General features: G+C 39.9%; 1 protein-coding gene across 3 annotated transcripts in view; it reads right to left on the reverse strand.

Moving 5' to 3' along the window:
* ASPH (aspartate beta-hydroxylase) overlaps positions 1-27,760 on the reverse strand; it is a 207,742-nt gene that overhangs the window by 162,985 nt on the left and 16,997 nt on the right. Inside the window, exons 2-5 of one of the 3 annotated variants that reach the window (XM_082859065.1) lie at positions 9,174-9,323; positions 7,701-7,745; positions 5,982-6,050; positions 1,091-1,494 (exon numbers count right to left, since the gene is read on the reverse strand). In XM_082859065.1, the coding sequence (XP_082715191.1) occupies positions 1,250-1,494; positions 5,982-6,050; positions 7,701-7,745; positions 9,174-9,323 (509 nt within the window). In that variant the 3' untranslated portion in view covers positions 1,091-1,249. Of the gene's footprint in view, positions 1-1,090; positions 1,495-5,981; positions 6,051-7,700; positions 7,746-9,173; positions 9,324-27,760 lie in introns of those variants that run through there. The other 2 variants (XM_082859064.1, XM_082859063.1) reach the window with 2 other exon arrangements.

Genomic DNA, 27,760 nt, shown 5'->3' on the forward strand with positions numbered 1-27,760 from the left:
TTTTCCAATTTTAAGCTCTATAAAGAACCAAAGCTAGGCTAAGTTTCACAGAGGCTCAAAGAGATGTAAAAACATGAAACACCACTCCCAAAAAGGGTAAAAGAAATCAAAGGTCTTGGATCTTATCACTCTTAAGCTATAAGAGCTCTGTTTGAGGTGGGAAATGAATGAAATCTCATTTTAAGAAAGGCATGTTACATATGTCTAATACAATTGTTTTTGCTATCACTGAAGCAAACTCATTTTAAATGAATTGATTCAAAGGTGTTTTTAAGGTTTTCTAATGGCAAAAACTGATTCTCCTAAAAAGAATTACCACTTTAATAAATTTAATTTACAAATATAAAAACCATATATACCTAAGCCAAAGTTGATGGTCAATTAATAAGGTAATACAGGAAAAAATGGAAAAAGACCATTATTTAGGATGAATAATTTTAATATGTACAACATTATTTAAGATAACATATTGACATTTTCCTTCCTGTGTAATATGCCTCCTTTAAAAAAAATACAAATTACTTTCTCTGGATGTCTATTTGGAAATGAAATTTAAAATAAATTTTGCTTTCACAGACAGAAAGATTCAGACACACTACTATCTGAATACAGTAACTGAACTACCCTAAGGCAAAAATATGAGGTTATTTTCAAATTATTTTAAAAGCACCATTAATACAGAATTTTACACTGAAATTTGTATTAACCTGTCTGACAAATCGACCTAAACAAATTACAATTAAAGAAAAAAATCAGCCTTTTAAAGGACCATCGTTTTACACATCAGTCATGTTAAAGAACAACAGAGAAGCACTGAATTTATGTATCATGCTAGAAATATTTTTATAATTAATTCCACTATAATCATCTTAATGAATAGCGTGTTAGAAGGACAAGCAGCAAGGGTTAAACACAAAACAATGTGCTATTAAGTTTCTGAATTTAGTTCAGCAAGTACATGAGTTGAAACAAAACGATACAGAAACCAATTATACTACCAAGAACATCATTCTCAATGCACTTTGTGGACCAGTAGGAGAAGGAGGGGGTACCGCTTTCCTCAAGTGGGAAAGCCAAGCAAGGGACTAGCTAGGCGCTGTACTGGGGAAAAGATGACACAGTTGCCTTGTATTGTCCGATCGCAGCTGCCCCACTGCATGTTAAGCCCTGGATGAGCAAAGGAAAGAAAGAAAAAGGAGATTTTGCTTCGGGGGTTCACAAGCCAGTGACTTCAGTCCCTGCATCAAAGTTACTGGTTATGTAAATCCAAGATGACGCAAGTCTTTCCCTGAACCCCTTCATTCTGTGACGTACCATCAACGCCATCTGTGGTCTCGCTTTCTTCTTCTTCTTCTTCTAGCATTTCAAAAGGAGTCATTATATCATAGAGAAATGAGAGGAAACCATAAAACCAATCTGAACTTTCCTCTGCTAAAATATTAAGGACTTCCTCAAGAGAATCAATATTTTCATTACTGCCATCTTTGGTCAGGCCTACATAAGAATAAAGGAAGAGAGAAAGAGAAAATAAGGAGAGCAGTTAGGTGGAAAAAAGAAGTTGAGGAAGAGTGATCTCAAAAAGGATGTGCATCATGGTCAAGGAAGTTTACAGAAAAGGTATTTTGGAAAATAAAGAAATCGGTTAAGATGCACACCTTACAATCAACTCTCAATCATATGGACTAAAGGAAAAGCAATTTGACCAATCCTCACCCTTCCTACCAGCCCCTAACCGGGTTTGCCTTTCTCTCATCAGAGAATTGAGAGCCAAAAAAAACACAAAATTGTATCAGCCAAAACAGACTGACCAACTTCAACGGGAAAAGTGAGTGAAGGTCGTATGAGGATAAAAAGACACTTCCGACAAGCCCCACATTTGCCCGTGTAGCACCCAGATATTATCGAGAGTTGATTATACAAACACTTACATATATCAATAAATATTCACTGAAAACAGAAATGTTCATTTCCTCAAACTTTTCCCTTTAGGAGCTGCAGTTAGTTTAGGAAACTCTGGAATTGATATGACTAGCAGGGTTAACTGTTCAGCCTCCACAGATGGGCACCAACGTGCTCAAATTATACCAGATAAACAACTTAAATTTTAAAACTAGAAAATGTTAGCTATACAATGTTCTGGTTACTGACTTGTGGTCCTGTCATTCTGACCAATAATAAGAGTCAGCTATTAATAACAATTCGCTCAGCCTACCAATATGAGATGTGATCAAGGCCAGTCACCTGCCAACAGGAACATTCCAGAGTTCTCTCCCTATCAGCTCACGGAATTAGCTTCTACTGCAAAGATCCCAGACCCCCATATGGAAAGAAAGCAGTGTATATATCGTTTTTATCATTTGTTTCTTCCCTGTGAAGAACTGGCTTTGGGTAAGACTGGTCTCTTGGGTCCAGTAGGTATCAAAGTCCACCAGTAGAACTGTCAAGTTCTATACAGTAAGTTCCATAATTTTGAGGAGAAAAAAAAAAAAGACAGGCTGTGAGAAATATGCACATCTACGATTTTAGAGCTGTTCGGATTATAACCACCTAATCTGGTATTTCTGGCTTTGACAACACAGAATTTGTCCACACAGCATAACTACCAGCAATCAAGATTGGCAGGTAAGGGATAATAATAAGACAACTAGTTTAATGTTAAAGATGATAGTGAATTTTCCCCACATTAGTCCATAGAAGAACTACATTGCGCCATTCTTCATGCGTTGGGGGGGGGAAAACCCCACAAACTTCAGTCGGTATTTAAATTATTTTTTGACCAACCCAGCATGTTTCTTCACTGAACTGAACAGTTGACAAGTGCTGTGAACAGAGATCTGTATTCCCACCCAAGCCCCTGTGGGAATAACACTATTTCTTCTCCTTGTCCAAAAACTCTACAGCTGTATACTTAAAATAAACATTTTTCTTTTTCTCCATTTTCCGATACAAGTACTTCCAAGTATTGAATATAAAATACAAAACTTTACCACCCTTCAGCATGACAGGATGAAGTATGCAACGAATATGCAAAAGTATTTGAGCAAAACTGATTACCCAACTATGCAACATTTTTGTGGTTCTTAAGACAGAAGTACTAGTCCAAAGAGAAAAAGAAAATATGTTCTGGGTTTATAATTCCTTATCCTCTAAGAAAAGGCCTGAACCAAAGAGCAACATGTGCCTGCCTTTGGGCAAGATCCAGCCCTCCCTTCCCTACTGCTCACTCAGGCATCTGTCAAGTCCACAAATGCTTGTCAAGGCTCCAGGGACTGCCTTCCCTTTTGTTCTCTGGCCATAGCTGGTGCCAGCTAGGTGGAAAAGGATAACTATGTAATCCACAGGTGGTGTTACTCTAAGAAAATGCTACTCAGAATTTAGTCCTCTTTCCTATGGATTTATTTGGGAAACAAGTTTTCAAAGAATACATGATGAGACAATGTAGCTTTCAATCATCCAAACCAAAATCAAAGACATTTTAGTTTAGATAATTGGGCCACAAAAGTAGGAAGGAATGTAAACAAGACCAGGCTTAGAATATTTTCAAAGTATACTGTCAGGGCCGTGGCCAGAAGTAATAAACTTAATGATGCCTATTGATCTTGATTTACTCCCATATTTCATTCTCTTTATAGTTCATAAGAAAAGCAAACTTTGAAATGTAAAGGAAATGTAAACATGAATGTGTACATTTCCTCAAATTGATCAAATTTAGATATATGCAAATTTAAGACTCCAGAAAGAAATACTAATGAGAGAAATCCAAACCTATGGAAGTTCAGCATAACTATTACCACACCTGCCATGCCAAGCTCTCACCCAATCTCTGACTTTCTACTTTCATCCCTCCCCAGGGATTCCCTCTGCCTTAATCCAAGGCCCTTAACCTTGAACTGCTTCTCCAATGAGAACGTACCCCAGAGATCTGGCTCCTTATAGGGTACACACTCACTGAATCTGCTCCCCCGTAATCTCTCCCTGAACATACAGAGCCCAGCAAGGCCAGAATTTCACCTGGTTCTTGCAACCATCCACCAGTAATAGAGGCACAACTAGGCTACAATAACCTCACGAAGTAGAAAAGAACCTTAGTCATAAAATTCAATTCCCATCAAGGTTGTATTTCATGCAGAGAATTCAAACACTACAGAATAAGGTCAGAGGACAAACAGCTTACATTAGTTTCTTTCATCTTTACCAAAGCCACAAGCCAACTGCGAATTTGTACATACAGTAAAATAGTTTATCTTAGCCTTTGCGCATTTAATAGTCAAATGACCAAATGAACACTCAGATTCACCAACTGAGTTCTGTCTCCAAGTATATGATTCTTGCAAAAGGAACAAGTTACCATTTGCCCATACCACATATGTGGCTACCCACAAATGGCAATGTTCTAAATTACAATTAATTAAACTCTTAACGGTTGCTTAAAAATATTAAGGGGAATACATTTTTGAAATCTAAAATACTAAAAATCAAGTTATTAATGTAAGTTTGCAATAGAAATCAATGTGTGCTGTAGAAGAAATAACATGTTTTAATTTTTAATAGTTGACATTTCCTGACAGACCAAGATAGCTGATTTTAAGCACCTGCCCCCTTAAAAAAATCAACAAATACAGTAGATAAGTAATATTATTTCTAAAAATGAGGCAACGGCTCACATGAAGTTAATTTTTTAAATAAAAAGCTTTGCTATTCAGAATCTGTCATTTAAAGAAAAGTAACAAAATGAAGTAATAAACCATTTACAAGCATGCAAATTAGCATCATTCTGAAATAAGGTCTATGTAATCTTCTTTCTTACGCATGCCTAGGATTATAGTCTTCTGAGAATTGACCATATTTATAGAAACCCAAATTTAGATATATAATGACAAAATTGTATAGAAAATTCTATTACGGTTAAGACAGGAAAAGAAATTTCATGGGTATAGGAAGCTTTCGCTGTTAAGTAGCAAATATAGTTCTCACTGAGCAGTAACAAGAAAACAATGTCAAAATTAAGACGTTTTATTACACTTCAATACAGATGTATCTCCCATTTTTTTCATATCCATAAAATATACACAAAATTGTGTGTCTAGGAAGAATCTGTGTCATTATTCTATTAAGCTTAGTATGTAAACCTTGCCATATTTGTTATTTTTCTAAAGACTTTAGTATGAAATGTTTTAATGTATATTACGCTACATACTACAACAAAGGAAAGGATGCTGTTTAACAAGCAGAAATAATATCTCACCAGGCCAGATTATATAAAATTTCCATATTAAAATTAGCACCAACCTTTCTAGTATGAGAGTATTTTAAAATTAAATGAAGGAATATCACATCTTTATCTATTATTTAAAAAATCTCCATGATAAAGATGGGTAATTCTGGTGATAAGAGAAGGGTCCAAGACTTAAAAAAAATCAAGAAACCTGGCCAAAGACTACTAGTTTATATTTTAATGTTACCTTTCAAATAGTCATAGGACATTATAAGATGTTTACTACCACTATTTTATTTCAGAATGAATTTATGTAAGCCTTCAGAAATTTACATTTTCAAATGGACATTGAATTATGTCAAATGATGCTAAAGAATGGTCGCCATTACCCTATGTGAAAGTAGACTAGGACATTATCTACATGTTCAAATGTTATGTTCAGAATATAAAGTGCTTTAAATCTAAAAACACATATGAAATTATATTACTTATATCTGTGCAGGAGCTATACAGTTATCCATTTGTAACAGTAAATTGAAATGTGAGAGTTTATAGAAAAATAATTAAGTCATTCAACATCCCAACAAGAATAAAATAAATGATTTAAGTGGGAAAATATCTTTCATAAAATGGAAATGACTGACACAAACATTACTAAAGCTAAAATACTGGGTTGGCCAAAAGGTTCATTTGGCCAACCCGATATTATTTTTCTTCCAACATTTTAGCACCACTAATTAAAAAAAAAAAAAAAATGTGTACTTGCCTAATAAAACTTTGGCATCGTCTACATCAAAATCTCCATCACCATCAGCATCATAGATTCCCAGTTTTCCTACAAGAGGGGAAGGAAAGACGGATATGGGAACAAAAGGAAAAACAAATTTAATAAGGTGTTACTATTTCTTACAGTCCTGCATATCGGCCATTAATGCAACCAATCAATGCAACTCTTTGCTCCTTTCATCCTTAAAAGCCGTGCTAATGATAACCTCACTTAAAAATGAAGGCAGTTCACTTAGAGATTGAGGAAATATTCACCTAACAAATCTAAGAAATATAACTCAGATAATATTTTCTTTAAGGGCTTAACAATACCCTGAGATTTAATCATTTCAGAGTAGTTTTTTTTAACTTTACTGCTAAAAATATTTTAGGTAAAATTTTCAACATACATAAGGAATAATACAGATCCATTTCTAACAGTTACATGAAATTTAATGTTTCTAAAGTATAGAAGTTCCTCACACCATTAATATTCAAAACAAAAGAACACCCACTGAGCCTCAAATAAAGACCATATATAACATCGAGTATAAGTACTAAAAATAAGAGGATGATTAATTTTACGTTTCATAATAATGATTTATGACAGAAGCATCATGAATCAACCTTTAAAAACAGACTTCTGGAAATAAAGTATGTAAAACTGGCTTTTTGAAACTACAAAGGAAAACTTACACTCATCCTACTTAAAAATGTAATTAGCACTGGCCACCTACTACTAAGAAAAAAAATAAGGCTTAGAACAGACAAGCTGAGAAGACAATACAGCAGACTTCCTCCTTCAAGAACAGTAACTGTGTATTTTAACTTTATCATCTCAGAGCACTATTCAGCATTTCAAATATAAGTCAAATACATTCAGTTCCCTAAAAACATCCTAAAATCAACACAGTTTATAATTCATCATTGGACAATGGCTGTGAAGAGACTTATTAATTTAATATTTTAAACAACAATATTTTAAATAGCAATATTTAAACCACATTTACAAATACAGCATCAGTACTAAAACACCAGTTGGCAGCACTGCCACCATTTTTGTTTGTTTAAGCAATGCTTTTATTTTTACTTATTTTTTTGAATTTTATTTATTTTTTTATACAGCAGGTTCTTATTAGTTATCTATTTTATACATGTTAGTGTATATATGTCAATTCCGATCTCCCAGTTCATCCCACCACCACCATCCCCCGCCACTTTCCCTCCTTACTGCCACCATTTTAAAATAAAAACTAAGTTAACTCCAATAAAGATGTTAAAAAAAAAAAAAAGAAGTTAAAACATTGCACAACAGCAGGAAGATCTTTGGGAGTAGAGTTGCTATGACCAACCTAGACCCTCCCAGAGCCCTGTTCCACTTAGGAAAATAGTTAATCTGCTATGTAGAAGTCTGATTGACAAAGCACATACACGTTGAAAGTGACAATAACAATAATAATGTAGACATAAGGAAGTTATCATTTCTATAGCTAAGAAAATATAAGTGAAAAGCGCTGGTCTGCAGTTGAGGCTACGTATAGCACAGAGTTCAAATAACAATAAAAAGACAGAAAATACTATACTTTCTCACAAATTTAAGAGGGAAAATTGGTCCTACCACTTACATTCTCTGATGCAGGTGATAACTAAAATAGCAGCCCAAGGATGAGGTTTTAGAGACTAACACAAGTAGACTTAAAAGGCATCTCCAATAGCCTACCTTGAAGTACCTCTGATAAGTTATAACGGAAGTCCTTTGCTTTGGCTGCATGCATACAAAAACACGAAAATTGTTACTTGAGCTTAAATGTACACATCTTCTAAATCTCTTCTTTTGTCTGATAGGCTTTGCTTCGCAACATCATCAACATAAGTTAACAAAAGCACAGAGCTACTCAGAAGTTCATCTCCAAACTAAAATTCTTCCTCTATCACTCTTACCAATCTACTCGGAGGCACTTTCCTCGAAGTACAATAATAAAAATAAGAAGCTTTAACAAAAGGCAGATTACATGTATGTTTTGTTATTCTTTGCCTTTCCCCCCGGAAAGATGGCTGGCTATAAACTAATAAGTAAAGCAAAAGTGCAGAACGGTCTCTGGAAGGGAGGGGATTTTCTCTGTGACACTGTACATACAGAGAAAAGTATGCATTTTTTTCAGTGAAAAGGTCCACATCTTTCACTGGATTATTAGAAAGGAAGGCCATTTACTCACAACAGCCAGAAAGTGGAAATAACCCCTATGTCCATCCATGATGAATGGATGAGCAAAATGTGGTGAATCCACACGATGGAACATAATTCATCCATAAAATGGAGTAAATACCAAACCCTGAAAACATTACACTAATGCAAAACAACAGACACGAAGGGCCATGTATTGTATGATTCCATTTATGTGAAATGTCCGGAATAGGCAAATACACCAAGTGTATCAGTGCTTGCCAGGAGACAAGAAGGAGAGGGGGATGGAAATATTCTGAAATTAATAATGATGACAGCACAAAATTATATGTTAAAAAACAGTGAACTGTACATTTTTACATATTTACAATATTGAATTTTATCTCAATTACAAAAAGAGACTTGGTCAGGTGAAACAAAAAAAAAGTATGACTCCAAAAATTATAAAGAATCATTAACGTAAAAACCGGGAAAAAACTGCAGTGATTATGGGGAGAGAAAAGGAAATGGAGAGGAAAGGAAGACAACTATCAGAAATAACACAGCAACTTCCTCAGAACATCCTACAGGCCACACCTACACATGCACATGCACTCATACACACACTCACATCCACACACAACAGTTCCAACAAGGACACAGAGGCGTGTGCTTGGAAATGCTCTCTTTAAGGCAGGGTCTTGCAAATTGTGTTTATGATCCATTCATGGGTCCCTAAATAAATTCAGTGGCTCCTGACCAGTATTTTAAAAATTCATAATACAACAAAATAGAATAGAAATTACAGAGTACTGCATGTCGCGAGAGTACGTACTGTTAAAACTTTTTGGTGTGATATATAGACAATATAAAGCCTATTTTTTTCTATGACAGATCATGTTCAAAGAAGTTGAAAGTACCACAGCAAGGTAACCCTGATAACATCCCCTTTTGTTCCTTCCCTACTGAGAACCACTGAGAGGCTACAGAATTGACAGTACCAATAAGAAACAATATGAAAATCCTTACCTAGCACTTCCTCGTAATCAACAAGATCAAACCAGACCACAGCTACCGATGTCCAGACTCCGAGCAATGCAATGACCATAAACCACGTGAAAAACGAACTTCCAGAAAGTCCTCCTTTCCTCCCATTCTTGTGTCCTCCATGCTTTGTCTCTGTTAAAAAAATAAAACAGACGGACAATGTCATTATATAAGAAGAAAACACTTTATTGAACCTCTTTTCACTGAAATATTTCTCCAGGAATTTGAGAGTACTTCCAATGGTAAATCACTTCAAAACTATCAATAGTTTTCACTTAAATTCTTAAATCATGTTCCACAAAATAAAGATTTTAAAAATGGAAAAGACTATGCTTAGCCTCAATACCACATATGTATGACCCTAACTTCTAAGTAACGAGAGAAATAAACTACTAATGGGCTAGCGATTTTTTTAAAATAAAAATTGATATGTGTATTCCTTCCAAGTTCTTTATCTAAACGACCTAAATATAACCTCCTTCAAAGTTCAGAGCATATCAACAACTTAAAGAGATCATAACTGTAGCCAAAGCCTTTATTTTTCCTGTCGCATTTAGTTTCTGTAGAATCTTGAAAACTGTAACTGCCATAGAAGAAGCTCCCCGCAAAACGCTTCATATTCTTAGCCAGAGACACAGAGATAAAGGAAGGAAACTATTTATAGGAAACAGAGGTCAGGGAAGAAGAGAAGCCCAACAGTGCAATTCAGTCCACCTCCACAAGATCCACTGGGACCCAGGGAAAAAGGGAAAGGTTTTCATAATTGGTCTCGACGTAGGATACAGTTTTGTAAAGTGCTGTCCACCAGAAGTGTCATATATCACATTTGATATGTTTAATATACTTTATACTCTTCTGGAAATACTCGTACGGCCAAAAATAAACGAAAATAATGATAGCCAAGTAATATTAAGAGAAAATGGTCAACACTGTCCTTAAAAGGACCATAAAACTCAAATTTCTCTTAAAAAGGAATGTGATAAATATTAAATATTAATAAATAAATTAGAAGAATATGTCATATCTCAACATGCCCTTTGGGAAAAGGAAAAATTTATCAAGCAAGTAGGAAAGTAGGATGCTATCTTCCGCTGGTGGAGCACATTACCTCCTCTACGTGCATGCCATTCTCACAAGGGTCCTGTCAGTGTTTCTCAAGAGGGTGTTTCTGGGTTTAAACAGGACAATTCTTCATCCTGTGCGACTGTTCCTCACACTGCAGGGCAGCTGGCATTCCTGGTTTCCTCTGGTCCCACAGGTAAGTAGCTCCCAGCGATTATGACAAACAAAAACACCCCCAAATATTTCCAAGTGTCCACTACAACACTGGGGGTAAAGATGGGAATAATCATCTCTGTTTTACAGAAAAATGATGAAATGGTTCACCCAAAGCCACCAGCATAAGGTGGGTCGAGCAAGGAATAAGCCCTGACTTCTATGGTCCTGAATTCCTTGCTCCATATGAATGGGCCAAATTACATGATTTCAGATACCTCACTAGCTCTCATCTAAAACCTGCTTCCTGATTCCTAAATCCAGTTCTAATTAGGGAATACTGGTAGTAATTTTCCAGTGGCTTAAATCAAGAACATACTATCAATTCTTCTTGTTAAAAAGATATACATATTTTTTAAACCAACCACTAGATCAACTTTTCAAAAGGGGTCATAAAAACTGAATCAGTCTTAGAGTGTGTACGTTATGTTTGTGAATATACACACTCAAACATACACATATTTACTTATATACCTATATTTAAGTATATAAATTGGTGAACTAAAATAAAACAAAATTCCTTCTTAAAGAAAAAGTCAATATCCTTTTCTAGTGTTCTTTAAATATTAACAGACCCATCAATAAGGGCCAGATCTATAAATAATCACATGGTGAACTTACAAAACTATGCTTTACCAAATAAGATCCGGCCACCTGATTTGTTTCTTTTTCTTTTTCCTCACATGATCTATTAAAAGTCTCCTAAAAGCTGGCTATATAAAAACATAACTTACACATTTAAAAAAATACCTGCTGGGCACAGATCACAATGTTACTTATTAAATCCACTTAAAATAGGCTCCACTGTTTTATTATCTGAACATAGTCACCGGAGTGGAGACTGGGTGAAAATTGTCTGCAGTGCTGGTGAGGGAAAATGATGATTTCCAAAATTTTATGTGTCTTAAGGATAGAAGTTATACGAAGAACAATATAAAATAAAGCACCACTATAATTTTTAAAAAGAAAAGAAATAGCTTCTGTGGGAAGGGGAGCGCCACAGATTCAGTAACAGTGTTGTATGTTTAATTTACTGAACTTCTACAAACATGAAGACATTTTTTAAGACTGTATTTGGAAAAACCTTTATTTCTATACAACAAATCAATATATGCACATTACCCATTTGTATAGAATACTAACTATAAAAAGAATAATGGGGCTTCCCTGGTGGCTCAGTGGCTGAGAGGCCGCCTGCCGATGCAGGGGACGCGGGTTTGTGCCCCGGTTCGGGAAGATCCCACATGCCGCGGAGCGGCTGGGCCCGTGAGCCATGGCCGCTAAGCCTGCGCGTCCGGAGCCTGCGCTCCGCAACGGGGGAGGCCACGGCAGTGAGAGGCCCGTGCACCGCAAAAAAAAAAAAAAAGAATAATGCCTTCTAAATATGGAACTATAATAGTGACTAACGATGTTCCTCCCTTGGCTACTTATTACCTAAGAATCAAACTTAAAATAAGTGCTAAAATGGCAGGAAAACTGGGGTCTTGTCTTATCTCCTCTTGGACATTTTGTAACTGATTACCAGTCTCTTGTACTGTTCCTGATTAACTAGAAAATAATAAGGCCAAATAAATATAGTTCAACATTTTATTCATTCATTTAATGTATTTATTCAGCACATATGTGCCAGACATGACTCAGTTGTTTACTCAATAATTAAGTTTTCAAAATGTGTACCTCAATAAAAGTACACCTCAGACGATGCTATTTGAAATAAGCTTATAAAGAAATAGCTAGTAAAACAAAATAATCATTTGAATTCCAAGTCCAATTCTTTCTCCATTTCTATCTCTTTCTTAAAGCAGAAACAGAGGGGGAAAATTCCTGAGATTCTCAAAAGGAAAGTATCATTTATCCAAGTTGATTCGTAATACTCGTCTAAGTTATTGACCTGCAACACCAAATACAAGTAAAAAGTGGAAATGAGTTTTAAAAAAAATTATATAAATGCATATACCAAAACAGAGAGAAGGGATTAGGAGGGTAAAGAGAGAGAAAACCAAAGACAGTAAAGAATACACCTTTACCTAGAATCTATTCCCATTTATTTTAGACATGATGCTAACAACTTCAATCAAGTTTCCTAACTCACTGCACAAAACTAAAGAATAGACCTTAGAGACAGCCTCCCCCAAAGGAGTTAAAGCAACAAGTGCTGATGGAGGGCAGGCCTATAAAATGTCTGAATACAGCACGAGCAGACAAGACACAAGAACCTGAAGAGTGGCAGGAGGCCATTTACGATTGATGCTCACTGGCAACCCTGACTAGTCCTTAACTATTAAACTTACAGTCCTTAACTATTAAAGTAATCTTTAGTACAAGGTAATCATGACATCATATTCATTCTGTCATTATACTATTGTTTTAAAACTGTTTAAGAATGCAAGAAATGTACAATAAATTCTGGAAAGATTTTCATTCAAAATATTTTTTTATTAAATGGATTTATCGCTTAAAAGGTAAACATCAAAAAAAAAGAGTAAATGTTATTTAGCTAGAACATGAAATAATTAGCATTATTTTATCCATCCCTTTATAATGTCAAATACATGAGGTGTTACTCCAGTAGTATTAATCTTTTTACTGTTAATATTTACCAATTCCATAAAGGAACAAAACAGTAAATTATAGAAACGAGTCTTTCTTGAGACATCTTTTCTAGGGGAAACTTTTTAATTGACACTAAACAGCACACTCTTGGTATGTCACTTTGTAAATATGGTGTACCTAGTCCCAAAGGGCAGATAAGTTTCTGTCCAACTAAACTGAAAAAAGCAGAGTAAGATAAACCCTTCGAGAGAGTTTAAAACTCCCCAAGCACACCTGAAACCAGTACTGTGTTCCAAACATATTCTGGAAGAACATCTAGTAGTTGTCCCTCTTTTCTAAAATCAGAATAAATCGAAGAATTTTCATTTGATTTCTGGCTCCATAGTCAACCTATATAGTCCCAGGGATTAATCAAAAAGATTTTTTTTTAATGAGGGTTAAGAATATGGCAAGAACTATGTGATTCACTTTTTTTCCACATTGACCCATCAAATCAGAAAACGCTCTCACATACTACCGAACACAGAAAATTACCATGGTGATCAATGAAATGAGTCTCCCCAGAATGAAGCCTGGGCTAGGGACCATCGGAAATTTTATTTATTTGGTTAGAAAAGGGAAAATAGAAGATGCCCCCCCAGCACCTGAGCACAAGTCAGTTACTTAACTGGAAGTACAACTAAGTGAATTACAAATAACCATTTATGAGATTTGGTAAGCATTATGCTGGTGATTTCATATTTATACACAAATTCTACTCATTTAAAGTTAACATAAAAGCAATTCACCAAACTGGTTACTTTCCTACATTACAAAATGTCCCCCTTTAGGAGCCATGAACTGTTAAAAGTGGGTCAGAAGTAACAGCTGACTTTGCCTCACTATGTACGTTAAGCAATCCATGCAGAAGAGGAGAAACGCCTTCTAAGAGAACTGAAAGTCCGCTAGATATCTCCTATTCTTCTTCACGGCTCCATGGGCCACTTTATCAGAAAAGTCAAGGAAGCCATTCTAACCATTTATTTAAAACGGTGTTCAAAGCAGAGATACTCATACTCTCTATACTAATAATAGAATCCTTCCAGCGGCTGCTGGGGCAGCTGAGAGCTGGAAGCAGTCTTGAATATGTCTATTTTATTTTTCTTAAATACATTTTCAATATAATAAGCCAATATAGCTTGCCTTCAATTAAATGAAAAGACAATCTTAACTTACAAAGAAAAGCAAAAACAAACACATACAAAAATGTAAACCAACACATCATTAAAGAACACTTGAAGGTTAATGATTTGATTTGAAAAACAAAAAAAAATCCCAATGTCTTTTCTTTGCATTTATTGCCTGCTTCACAAAAATTAGGTCCATTTCCACATATGGTAAGTCTCTGCTTGAGCCAACTAAGTGTGCTCATTAATACAAGAAGGGACGTATAAAGCCCTTAAATTTCCTATAATTTTACATGAGATCTGAATGCACACAATTCTTTACGTTCACAGTAATTAATGTCTAAGACCAAGACAGACAACATGTTTATTTTTCTGAAGTTTGTAAAATGTGGTCTCTGGTAGTACGATACAATAAAAGATATTCTAAGTTAAGACACTAAAACTTAATATTCATATTACAGACAGATTAGTCCATGAAAAATTAAACTATTTTGAAACATCGAGGTCTCCAGAAGTTCAAAATAGAAAACGTAGAAGATGCAGTCAAAGCACTTAGTCAAAAATATTTGAACAGCGCACAACTGAAAACCAAGCTAAAAACTGTCGGCTAGATCCCAAGTCACTTTTAACCCAAACAATAAAAATATACCTTTACCTTCTGCCATTTTGATTTCTTCAATCCATTAATAATATATATGGAAGAAAAAAAACCAAAGCCCTATGAGTAGGTATCAGGCACACCACAGGCCCTTCGTTACTAGAGCTGTGGACTGGCCAACAGCTCCTTGGGCAAGGCCTCTAGAACTGAAATTGGACCTGACTGCAAACTCTGCTCACCAGTTATTTTTAGAGGCCTCTTCCTCATGGCCAAATACTGCTAATCACTCCGGCTGAAATACTCTCTCTGCTAACAGTCCGACTGCTGGGATTCCTTTCTGGGTTGGTCCTATCCGCCAATTCCAAATCCTAAAAAATATCAGGCATGCTGAAAAAAAAAAAGGAACAAATGCACTGCCAGTGTGGGTGTTCTGGGATTCAGTCTTGAATGGTTTTAGCACAAGTACCAAATCATTCAAAACTGAAACCAGTCTTGCTATAAAATGTGGGCCCCAGGCCCTGCAACGGCTTGAATTGACCCTTCGGAATCTAATCAAACGCCTATATGAAAAGTCCATTACATAGTTTGTTTGAATGAAACAGAACCCTAAATGGTAAGAAATGGATTAATGCTCTAGAATTCTGATTCACAGGCATTACCATCCCAGACTAATTCCCTCAACAGCAAAACTAAAGCAACAATCCAAAACTTTTTCCCTAGGGAATTCCGTGGTTAGGACTTGCTGCGGGGGCCCGGGTTTGATGCCTGGTCAGGGAACTAAGATCCCGCAAGCCGAGTGGCATGGCCCCCCGAAAACAAAAATGTTTCCCTAGAGAAGGAGAGAGAGAGAGAGCTGTGAAGGAAGCATGAGGTGAGGAGGCAGGGAAAGAAGGAACTCTTCATCAGTAAGAGTATCACCTAGGAAACACTATCTCAGGGAACTGGAAAGCCACTGTACAACCGTATTCTGATTTTCTTCATCTTCCCTCCAGTCCCCTCTCCAAATATTCTCTTTGGGGAAATAAAACCAGCCCAATTTATTCACTGATTTAAGACTGGCAGCTCACAGAATTCATCAGAGCTCTGATCAGTTACATTAAATCAATCTAGCACAAATTGTATCCAGAGCGAGGCAGCAACCTTTCAAAGTTCTTTATGAGTCTTAATTTTTTCAGTCAAACAATGCTTCACATGCAAATGAAACAGTTAAATGTTCTCAAAAGGAGTCAGCAACCTAAGATACCAGTATCTGATGGCTCAGAGCTGGGACAGAGTGAACAGGGCAACTGGGACAACTAATCAAAACTGACCAGGGTCTTAGGTGTTCTGACCAAGAGCCATTCCTTTCCTCAAGGAGCTGTCCCACTGAAGTCGGTGCCTGCTACAATGTTGAGTAATGAATCATCTGTTGACAGGGGTTTAAGATAGATGACCAACCAGCACACAAGTTTACTAGACAAATATTTCAGAAGCTTCTTTTGTTGTTTTCAGAGGGAGAGGGAAAGTGGCAAGAGGCCCTTCTTGAGAGCACTGGAAACCAAGCCACCACACTTACACGGCGGGTAGCCGGCTTCAGACTTAGGAGACCTGGATTCAATTCCAGCTGCTTCATTACCTTTGATTTTAAGGAAGTCATCAAACTTCTGGGCCTCGACTTCCTTGCCTATAAAAAATGTCTTGAGGACTTCCCTGGTGGCGCAGTGGTTGAGAGTCCGCCTGCCGATGCAGGGGACACGGGTTCGTGCTCCGGTCCGGGAAGATCCCACATGCCACGGAGCGGCTAGGCCCGTGAGCCATGGCCGCTGAGCCTGCGCGTCCGGAGCCTGTGCTCCACAATGGGAGAGGCCGCAACAGTGAGAGGCCCGCGTACCGCGAAAAAAAAAAAAAGTGTCTTGGCACAAATGAGGTGTGCAAATATTTGTTGAAGTCATGCATGCAACACATTTTGATTGAATCCATCTGGACTCGTGCATGAGTCTCCTCATCTCCAATTCACAGCTCTTTTCATGATCCTAGCCTGCCACCAAGACTGCAGGGGCTGCTAGGGTTTCCTCTTTCCCTTTATGGGCCTGTACAAGGCCAGCTGCACCCTAAATTCTGGGTCTGGGGCCAAACACTGAACTGAGACAAGAATCACAGCTACTAAGTACGGGTATGCCTCACCACTGAGGCTCCTTCCACACAGCTGCAATTATTCCTCCTCCACAAATCTTTTATCACACATATTCACACATCCTAGAGTTAACCTACTCCTTTGTTTTTTGCAACAATTTTACAGTTATTTCAATCAAATCTCTTCCCTCCTCAATTTTGCCATAATGGCATACCTGTTATTCTGGATAGGGTGATTAGGATGAATGAATCTCTCTGAAATAACATTTAATCCATCACAGTGCTTAAGGAAAAAGAAATCCTGATTTGCAAGTAACTATTTCTTACAATAACAATTCATTTTTATGATGGGAAATGTTTATAAAGGCTTTTAACTAAAATTTGCATATTGCAATCATATTTTTAAAACCCTAGCAAAGAGAACTACAGTAGTATTAACTATTCCTTGTAGTAGCTGCTGACACTAATAGCAAACTCCCAGGTCCAAGCAAAGACCAAACTTCTGCAATGTGCTCTACTACTCTCAACCTGACACCACTGGAGACCACAAGAGTCAAGATCTATGTCCACGGAGTCCAGCGCTCTCCCTGCCTCCCAAACTGACCGGGTGAAAACCCATCAGAGTTCTCATGGGGTGACAGTGATGACTCCCTCCACTCCCCCAATCACTCAATCAAAAGTGCTGCTCGAACTTTAGAGTCACCTGGAGGACTGGTCAAAACAGATGCTGAGTCCACCCCAGAGATTTTGATTCTGTAGGTCTGCAGAGGGGCCTGAGAATGTTTACTTCCAATAAGTTTCCGGGTAATCTGATGCTGCTGGTCTAGGGACCACACAGAAAGAGAATCACTGCACTACTGCCTGCACTAGCCATCCCTAATTCTCAGGGTCTGGAGCAGGGGAAAGGAGCTCTTGCTTTTACCAAGTTCCAGACCATCATTCCTTACCACCTAAAAAAGAAAAAAACAACAGAACCCTGTTCCCCCAAGGTCCATGCTGCCCAATTATACTACCCTCCACCTGCCCCATCACTGTCATCACCCATGTGCGGTGACCTCTCCTCTCAGTGAAACCTTCTTCACCTCGATTCCAGCCATAACCATGGGATTTCATGTCCAGCTGTGTGGCCAGCATGTCAGGTTCTCTTTCCGTCATTTCTTTATCCATCCAGTGACCTTGTTCCCTTCCGTTCTATATCCACACTAGTCCTTACATTCTCACCATGGACCTTACCACAAACCCAACCTAACTCACCCTCCTAATCACATCTTCGTTCTTGCTGAAATATCTCTGCAGCTCTCCTAGCACAACCGTCCTAACAGATTCTGCTAAGAAAGCTCTGCTTGTTCGGGTGCATCATGAGGACTGCAGGATACCATGAGACAGCGAAAATACAGTTCTTTAAAACAAAAACTAAAACCCTTTCATCTACATATAGTCTCCAAAGTAAACATGAGCATGTCTTACCATTCTAAACCCAATATTAAACAGCCAGTATCACAGAAGTAACAAAAGGCAACTCAGCAGACATTGGGTGAAATCTCCTCAAACACACCAGCTCCGCTGTTCCCAGGTAGAAGGAACACTACCTCTACAGGCAAAGGTGTAGGTTCTATTGAACACGTAAGCAACCACTCTGATCACGACTTTCCCGTTGTTCCAGCCTGTTTACTCAACGATTCCTTCTTAGGTCCTGTAGGTCTCTTGCTTCTCCTTTTTTCCCACCCCTCTTCATTCCCCTCCTGCCTTCACATCTTTCTAAATCCACCTTAAGAGCCCATAATTCGTTATTTAAATCACTCCTAGCCTCACTAAGCTCCCTGCTGCTCTATCCTTTCACTGTATCAATCTGCCATCATTGGCTCCCCGGACAAACACAGCTATTCCACAATGACTACGTCAAACTTATCTGCCTCTAAAGTAGTCTATCTTTGCAAACTCAAAAAAAAAAAAAAAAATGCCATAGCTCTTACCTCACAGAGAAGACAGAGCCATCAGCCGGAAGCTGTCTGCAATGGCTGTGCTCTACCAACCATTACAAGCCGAAATTCGCGTGCATTCATTCTCTGCTTCCCTCCTAAGCCCTCCGGGCCCCTTCCCTCCTCAGCCACCTTATACTCTACCTTTTCCCTGTCCTATTCCACCAGCTCCCTGCCTTTACGGCATCTCCCCTCAGCCCCACAGCTATAGCCCCTGCCCTTCCACCTCCCTGTCACAGGTGAAATTCTCAGCAGGGCCATCATGTCACTGCTTTCACTCTCCAACCCCCTATTCACCCCTTAGAACCTGGAGGCTGCAATCTGGCTTCTGCACGGGCCTCCAGTGTAGTGGCACCAATGTCACACCAATGACATCCACGTCACTAAAGCGAATCGAAAATTTTCAGTCCTCATCTAATTTGTCCTCTCAGAAGAATTCTCCCTCCTTCTTAAACATTCTCTTCCCTTGACCTTCATTACTCGAGAATCATCTTCGACCTTTGTGGAATTCTAGTTCCCAATCTCCTTTGCTATCTCACCCCTCCTCTAGTTGACTTTTAAACATGGAAATTCCAGAAGCCTTGGTCCTATGGCCTTTCCCTAGTTTATTTTAGCTACCACCTTTTCTAGATAGCTTAATTTTTTCTCTCCTTCAAGCTCACATACCTGTCTACTCAATACCCCATGTGAGTGACTTAAGGACACCCCAAACTCAACTTATACAAGACTGGACCCATCATCTTTCCCACCTCCTCTCCAGTGTTCTAAATCTCATAAGCACTTCCATCAAGCCAGTGGCTTAAACCAAAACCCTGGGATTCATCCTAGATTTTATTCTCTCCTGTTTCCCAAACACCCATCTCCCAAATCAGTTTCTACATCAGGCCAATGGATTACAACTATGCCAAGATTTGAATTCTCCTCAGTACTTGGGTCACCCTTGCCTGTATGTACCCCAGCATGATATTTTTAAAACTTTTTTTTGTATGCGCCATGCCATGAAAAAGTGGGAAGTTGTCTCAAATGACCCATATTTCTGCCTCTTTCCTACAATCATCTAAATCCAAGTTAGCATCATTTCCTAGACGACTACAATACCTTAACATAACCTTTAGTGGCCCACACAGCAGCCAGTGTAATTTTTAAAATCTGATTTTATCACTACCCTGTTAAAAATCCCTCAACGGCTTTACAGTATTCTTAGGATAATATTAAAATCTACAATGTGGCCTTTAAGACCCTACTCAACATGGCCCCAGTCTATCACTCCAGCTTTAGTTTCGTGTCCTTTCCCCAAGCTGTCTATACTCCAGCCACAAAAAACTCACCATGCCCTTTCCAGTCTCAGGCTCTCTGCACACACCATTCCCTCTTCCTGGGATGGCAGCACTGTGGTCCCAGCCTAGCTATCTCCTCCCACTTGGCTTAAATGGAAACATTTTCTAATATACTCTCATTGTAGAATGTACTCTTCAGAGTGTTCTTTCATTGGTAATTAGACAACTACAATAATTAATTTCTTAAATTCTTTCTAACTCCAGAATGCAAGTTTCATGAAGCCAGGGACTGAACCTGCCTTGTTCATTAATGTACATTTGCCCTGCACCTAATTGTTAAATAAGTAGGTAAATTCTTTCTCAAGTCCTTGATATTATATGAGTAATCAAACCTCTTCCTGCCTACACTTCAGAAATAAGAGAGCAAAGGGACACAAAAAATGATCCAACAAATGCCAAGTCACTTCAGGTTTCCTCATCTCCAGGAATTTAATGATCCTAAAATTCATTCATAAGAGGAAAAGACCTATAAATCATTAAGAATGAGATATTTCAAAAAAGAAGCCCAGTGCCTCCCAAATACTGGTGATGAACCCAAATCGGTCCATGACCAAGTCTTCATTGCTCTGTGTCAGATAAATTCCTCATTGATCAATCTTGGGTGAATGACACCCAGCTTGAACATAAGAAGGCCTGAGCACAAAGGAGATGTTGTAGCCCATTCATCAGGTCCAACAGCCAGACACCTGACGCTCCTAACACCTCTCCTGAATGGTCCTGTGTGGAAAAGGCATGAGTGGCTAGAGGAGTGACAAGGGGCTGCCCTGGGTTTTAGAATTTAGTAAAACAAAATTGAGAAAGCCATTTCCATTCGTATCAGGACAAATAAGGGAAAGAGAAATATTAGCAACAGCTATCTAAATCAGCCTCCAGATACTTTTTGGAATCTTTATTATTCTTTGGAGCCCCAAGCTGGGGAGCCAGTGCCCCAGCTTGTGCCTCTCTGTATCCCCTCTGCTTCACTGCAGAAGGGAACACCTGAATCGGAGCACGGGTCCATCAACCCCACCTTATGAATCTGTATCCCCTCTGCTTCACTGCAGAAGGGAACACCTGAATCGGAGCACGGGTCCATCAACCCCACCTTATGAATCTGTATCCCCTCTGCTTCACTGCAGAAGGGAACACCTGAATCGGAACACGGGTCCATCAACCCCACCTTATGAATCTGTATCCCCTCTGCTTCACTGCAGAAGGGAACACCTGAATCGGAACACGGGTCCATCAACCCCACCTTATGAATCTGTATCCCCTCTGCTTCACTGCAGAAGGGAACACCTGAATCGGAACACGGGTCCATCAACCCCACCTTATGAATCTGTGATGGGCCAAAACTCCACCGGTAAGATGCTAAAAACATAATAGAAATGGGAGTTAATTCCAAAAGCTCACGCCAGGCCTAATGAGAGAGTTCTTTAAACTCCGTTATTCCTTCTAGAGAGAATTTAATAAAGAAAGAAGACTTAGTCTCACAGGAAAAAACACCCCCAACCTAGTCAATCATTCATCTGTGTGGATGGCTATTAGCACGGTATTGAAATTCAGAGAGTCTCCTGCTGAACCTAGAGTGGAAAAATGTATTTTTAAAAACAAAAAAGTAAGTTGTGGTGTCCATTCAGAAACTGAGGTGGTGAGGTGAAAAGTTGTTAAAAAACAACAACAAAAAAAAAAAGTTCTTTTTTTCAAAACTAAAAACAACAGAAAAGCCTAGCCTACCCTTTCAGCTCTAATCCCAAAGCAATGAGACTAGGTCACAAAGCCATTATGTGTGACCACCACCAATTTGCTGCTGCGTCCCACTTCCACCTTAACCCATCTAGACAGCAAAAGATGGGTTCCCCACCAGTCCCCATCCTTCCCACCAGTCCCCACTTTCTAGGGCAAAAGAATTCAGCGTTTACAACAAAGTGCCCTATAGATGCAAATAGGGCGGGAAGACGGAGTAAATAAAAGCATTAGCACAAAATATAGGGAAAATTCACACATAAATTACAAAACATACGGGTCTTAAAAACTATAGGGCACAAAGCTGATGCAATTATGCATCATACTACATTTTTGGGGGACAGCCAACAACGCTTATAATGATGAACCTGATTTTAAAAATAATAAAAAGCAAGAATAGCTGCAACTGTGAATTGCATAGTGAAGAATTAAACTTCAGCCAAAGAGAGCTCTGGCTCTTGCCCTTGCCTGCTTGGAGGTCCCTGGCACGTCCTGCCTGACAGGAGTGATTTGTTTGCTTGGGGTCTTTGGTCACCGGACAGTCTTAACAATGTGATTTACGATGAAGCTTTGGGACAGGCTGTGTGGCTGTATCGCTTAATGGCAGCCATGCTCGATGGAGCCCCAGTAAATACCTCTGGGTACCAAAGGCTCGGATGAGCTCCCTTAGTTGGCAATACTCCGTGCATATTAGGCAATACTTATGTCCCTGAGGACGATGGGAGCTCTGTGTTCGGAACCTTCCTACTTTGTCCTGAGTCTCGTCCTTTAGCTAGTTCTAATTTGTATCCTTTCACTGTAATGCAACTGCAGTGATGAACAGAGCACTTTCCTGAATTCTGAGTCATTCCCAGGAATTATCAAACCTGAGGGTGGCTGTGAGGACCTTCAAATTTGTAGCCAGCTGGTCTGAAGTGATGGCAGCCCTGGGGACTGGCCCGCCCGCAGCAGAGCTGATCAGGAGCAGGGAAAACCAGGGAGGAATGGCTGCAAAGGAAAGGCAGCGGCTACCAAGAAGTCTGCACCCCCGCAAGGTGTCAGCTTCCCCTGGCCCGAAGAGGGCAGCAAGGGAGAGCAGGGGTTTGTACCATCTCGCCAGCATCGCGCCCCAAAGCGCTGACTGCCAAGCATGTGACTTCCCAGAGCAAGAGAGGGTGAAGTGTTCTGCCAGGAGTGGATGCCCAGGAGGGCTGGGAGACATCGTATACCCTGGGAAGGTCCCACCAGGCCTTCCAAGGAACTCACAGAGGAAGCGTTTGGGCGCCTGCCACTTGTGGGCAATGGGGGCCAGGTGATCTTATCAACTAGCAGGAGACTCCGATAGGGCCCAGCGAGGGGACAGAGGCCTTTCCCTCTCTCCGTCTCCCTTCCCTAGCACCCCTGACAAGCTAGAGCCTGGAAGAGGCAAGAAGGGCACTGCCCCAAAGCAGACCACGTGGAGAGGACACAAATACCACTTCCCCACTGCAGGCCCTCCTGCCTTCCTGCCAACGGGAGACGAGAAATTCTGCATTGAAAACAAGATCTTATTTAAAGCAGACAGGCTTTTAGAAACAGAGAGTGACTCAGGTGTTAAGGAATCTGTCCCAGGGATGGTCAAGAGCCTCTGCTACCCAGAGATTAATCTAGTCCGACTAACCACAATGACTGGAGGAGAATGAAGCTTCATGCCGGTACCCCGCCGGACAAAGCCTGCTAAGTAAAGCAGCCACAAAACGCGGGCTGACCCGTAAGACACTGCCAGCCCTTGACCATACGGAGCCCACAGAAATGGCCATTTCACAGGATCAAAAAACAATGCATGACTAGTTTCAAGATATTTGATTACAGAAAGTTCCAACACACAACAAAGGTGAAAGAATGTTACGTAGGATATCCGTGTATGCATCACTCAGATGCTACAATTGACGTTTTATTATCTGGCTTATGGCATGTCTATTCATCCCTCCATATCCATCCGGTAATCCATTTTATACATCTAATACATTTCAAACTAAACGATAGACATTAACACACGTCCCCTAAGTACTTTAGCTTCTATATCGTAAACCACAGTCCAACATTTATCATTTTTACATACAATGTACATAAAATGAAATGCCCTAATTTTAAGTGTACGTTCCCTTAGCTATCACAAAAATATATACTGTGTAACCCAAATCCCTATCAAGACACAGAACACTAAGGCCACCCCTAAGTGCTCTCACGGCCCTTACCATCCACATTCCACACCAACCCCAAATGCAGGGACAGCCCCACTGTTGTGCTTTTTTTCCACCGTAGGTTAGTTTTGCCAGTTCTTGAAATGTCATAAAAATGTATTACTTTTATATATTTTTAAATATATCACCAAATCGGAAAATGCTGAACCTTGACAGGGTTTCCATGCTTTACATCCTGAAGTGTGACGTCTACTTCAGCACTTTTACACAATCACTGGACCTGCGACACAACCATTCACAGAAGCCACGTCACTGGCTCAAGCACTGTGCCAGTAAAAAGGACAGTCATGAAATCAAAGTCCAGGATGTCAACTCAATGTCTGTTAGTGGCAGACATCACAGGGGAAAAGCAAGATAACTTTGATTACTTGAAGGACTATTTTCATTAGCTCCCATGAGTCACAAAGTTTCCCAGCTAGTTATGTTCCCCTCAAATTCGACTGCATGGAATAAATCTAATGCCTCTGCCACCCAACAGCCCTGCCAAGACTTCAACCTCTTCTTTCAAAAACCAGTGTACTTGTGTTTTTATCGGCATGTTTTCCCCCAACTTCCCATGACTCGCGCATTTAAATTACCGGTCTGTTGTAAAGGAAGAAATCAAAAAGTGTCTCTTTACTGTGATTTTCACCTTATCCGTACCTCATAAGAGCTACAGAATATCACAAAAAGCAACATATTTTAGAGGAAAGGCATCTGGTTTACTCACGAGACTTTGTGGGAGAAAAATCTATTTTAATAATAAAAAAAATCTTTAAATAAAAGAGAGACCAACAATTCAAAGGTGGAGGTGGCTGTTTAAAGGGTACCATTGGAGTGAATTAGGAAGATTTGACTACGGACTTTAGTTAACAGTGCTGTGAGTAGTGTTAAACTTTCTGTGTGTGATAATTACATTGCGGTTATATAGCAGCATATCCTTGTTCTTAGGAAAAACGTGCTGAAGAATTCAGGGGTAGAGTATCATGATTTAATTAAGTGGTTCAGCAGAAAAATGAATAAATAAATAAAATGGTGTGTGTGCGTCTAGAGAGACCAACAGAAAAGGCAAAGGCATCAAAACAACTAGTGAATCTAAACGAATTTTCTCATAACTGTCTTGAAGGTTTGAATTTTTTCACCCTAAAAAGTTGGGAAAATCCAGATTTCCAGGCTCATTCTAGTCCTAAAAAGAATCAGGTACTCCAGAGAGTAAGGGTTAAAAATCTGAAATGCTAAAATCTCCCAGGTTAATTCATGATTGGAATCTGGATAAGTAAAAAAGTTTAAAATTTCAAAACTTCAAGTTTTAAGGATGCTTCTGGAGACTCTTAGAGGAATCTCAACAGGGAATGCAGTTAGATAATACCGCATCAGTGTTGCAATCCTTAGGTTTGAGAACCCTACTGTGTCCTTAGGAGATGCATATGGGGAAGGAAGTAGTAGTTAAGCCAGTTAAAATGTCATGATGACTAACAGGTTACCTTCAAAGAGGTCCCAAAGAGAGAGAGAGAGACAGAGAGGAAGGAAGGGAGGGAGGAAGGGAGGGAGGGAGGAAGGGAGGGAGGGAGGGAGGGAGGGAGGAAGGAAGGAAGGAAGGAAGGAAGGAAGCAAGGAAGCAAGGAAGGAAGATACACAAACAGCAAACGTGACCAATTGCCAGCAGCTGCTAATCCCGGTGACGAGTACACGAGCCTTTCAAGGTACAAATCTTTTTGCTGTTAAATAGGTTTAAAAGTTTCAAAACAAAAGGTGGGATAAACATAAAAATAAAAACAAAATTAAACTGATTTTAAAATAAATAAATAAGAGAAATCAAGGATCGAGTCAGTCCTAAACCCAGCAGTAATGAAAAGGACACCGATTCTGCCTCTGGCCTCCAACTTATGACAAACCAAAGGGGAAACGGTCTCCTCCAGGCAAGTTCTGCCCACAGACCTCCATCTGCTGGCTGGACATCTCCACCGAATGCCCTGAGCTGTGCCTCCCGTTCACCTGGGAGTACAAGCCTAACTCCTCTGCGCTGACGGGGGCGCGGGGAGGGCTCCATGGGGGCCAGCGTCCCAGGGTGCTCACCCCTCCCCACACCGGGCTAACACGACACCCTCAGCCCAGGGCCTCATCGGAAAGGCGCTCCCCACACCCCGCCGCCTCCACCCCCGCCCCCAATATGCAGGCCCTGCAATTCCGGAGGCAGCCCGCCCTGTGTAGGGTGGGAGGTTCCCCTCCCTCACCTGGCCGCCGATTACACTCACGTGCAAGGGGATTCCTTGTCAGACACATCAGGCAGGCAGCACCCTCTGAGACCGCGAGCAATTAAAAACCCCAACCCCAGCAAAACAAAACACTAGGCCTTCTGGAAAAGACACCTCCTGCTTCAAGCCTGTCCCAGCTTATCCGCAGCAAGGAGTTCATTTTGCAGAAGTGTGCAACCACGTCAAAGTCCGCCTTCCCAGCCAGGTTGCCTGCGTGGTGTCTCTCTCCCTCCCGGGACTAGCCGCCCTCACCTGTGCGCCACACACTACTTTAAGAGACACTAGCTGGGCCGGACGCTCTGAAAACTGACATCCACCCACGAAATCAGCGCTCTGTGGGTCCAGTGCCGCAGTCAGCTGGGATCCACACTGTCACGAGACGGATGCTCTACCATCCGAGGCCCAGGGGGATTCTCAAAGATGGTGTTGAACACCTTGGTGAAGTCCGGAAAAACTACAAGATTGTATCCCGATCACTTGTCCAGAAAGCTTACCAGAATGCACAGCGAGAACCTACACTTAGTAACCCCGCAGTGTCCTTTCTAGCCACTGAAAGATAAAAGTTTTGCTCCTTTTTTCAAACATCTTTATTGGAGTGTAATTGCTTTACAATGGTGTGTTGGTTTCTGCTTTATAACAAAGTGAATCAGCTAGACATATACATATATCCCCATATCTCCTCCCTCTTGTGTCTCCCTCCCTCCCACCCTAAAATTTTTAATTCTAGAATTTGTCTAGGATTGTCATGAGACATCAGTTTAGAATTGCCCTGAATCTACTTTTCTTTCTTCAATACAAATGGGCCATTTGTCCCTCGAGTGTCTTTGTCACCTCTTCTAATTCCACAGAGTTTAACTGCCCAGAAGACGTTAGCTGGGGCTGTAGTTTTGAGAGTCCTGAAAAGGCTTAGCGGGTTCCCATTTTAGTCTTCCTTTCCCTACTCCCTGAACCATGCACACTTCGTTCATCGGAGTATTTACTGCTCTGCAGCCCATAGGACAGTGACCTTCCCAGAGGCTGGTGTTAGATTTGACTGCTGTATCCCCTTCCCACGGAGCACAGGACCCGGGACATAGTAAACCTCATTAACTTCACTGGACAATTTACATGGTATTCCCACAAAAAAACAATGCAAATATAAATATTTTGGGGGCCATCTAGATGGTAAAGCAAATATAACATACATGGAGTATTCTGAAAACAAAACCGGACCACAGTCTGGCTCTGGGTGAGGGACAGGAATGGCCAGGGCAGGTCCAGCTAGAACCTCATCGGCTTCGTCGACTCGGCTGCCCTGCCCCACACCCCAAGTCTGTCCCTTTCCTCCCAATCCTGCCCCAGTTCAAAACCCAAGTGATGGTCAATGTG

The sequence above is a fragment of the Leucopleurus acutus genome (genome assembly GCF_964270905.1).
Source record: "Leucopleurus acutus genome assembly, chromosome: 17".
Lineage (NCBI taxonomy): Eukaryota > Metazoa > Chordata > Mammalia > Artiodactyla > Delphinidae > Leucopleurus > Leucopleurus acutus.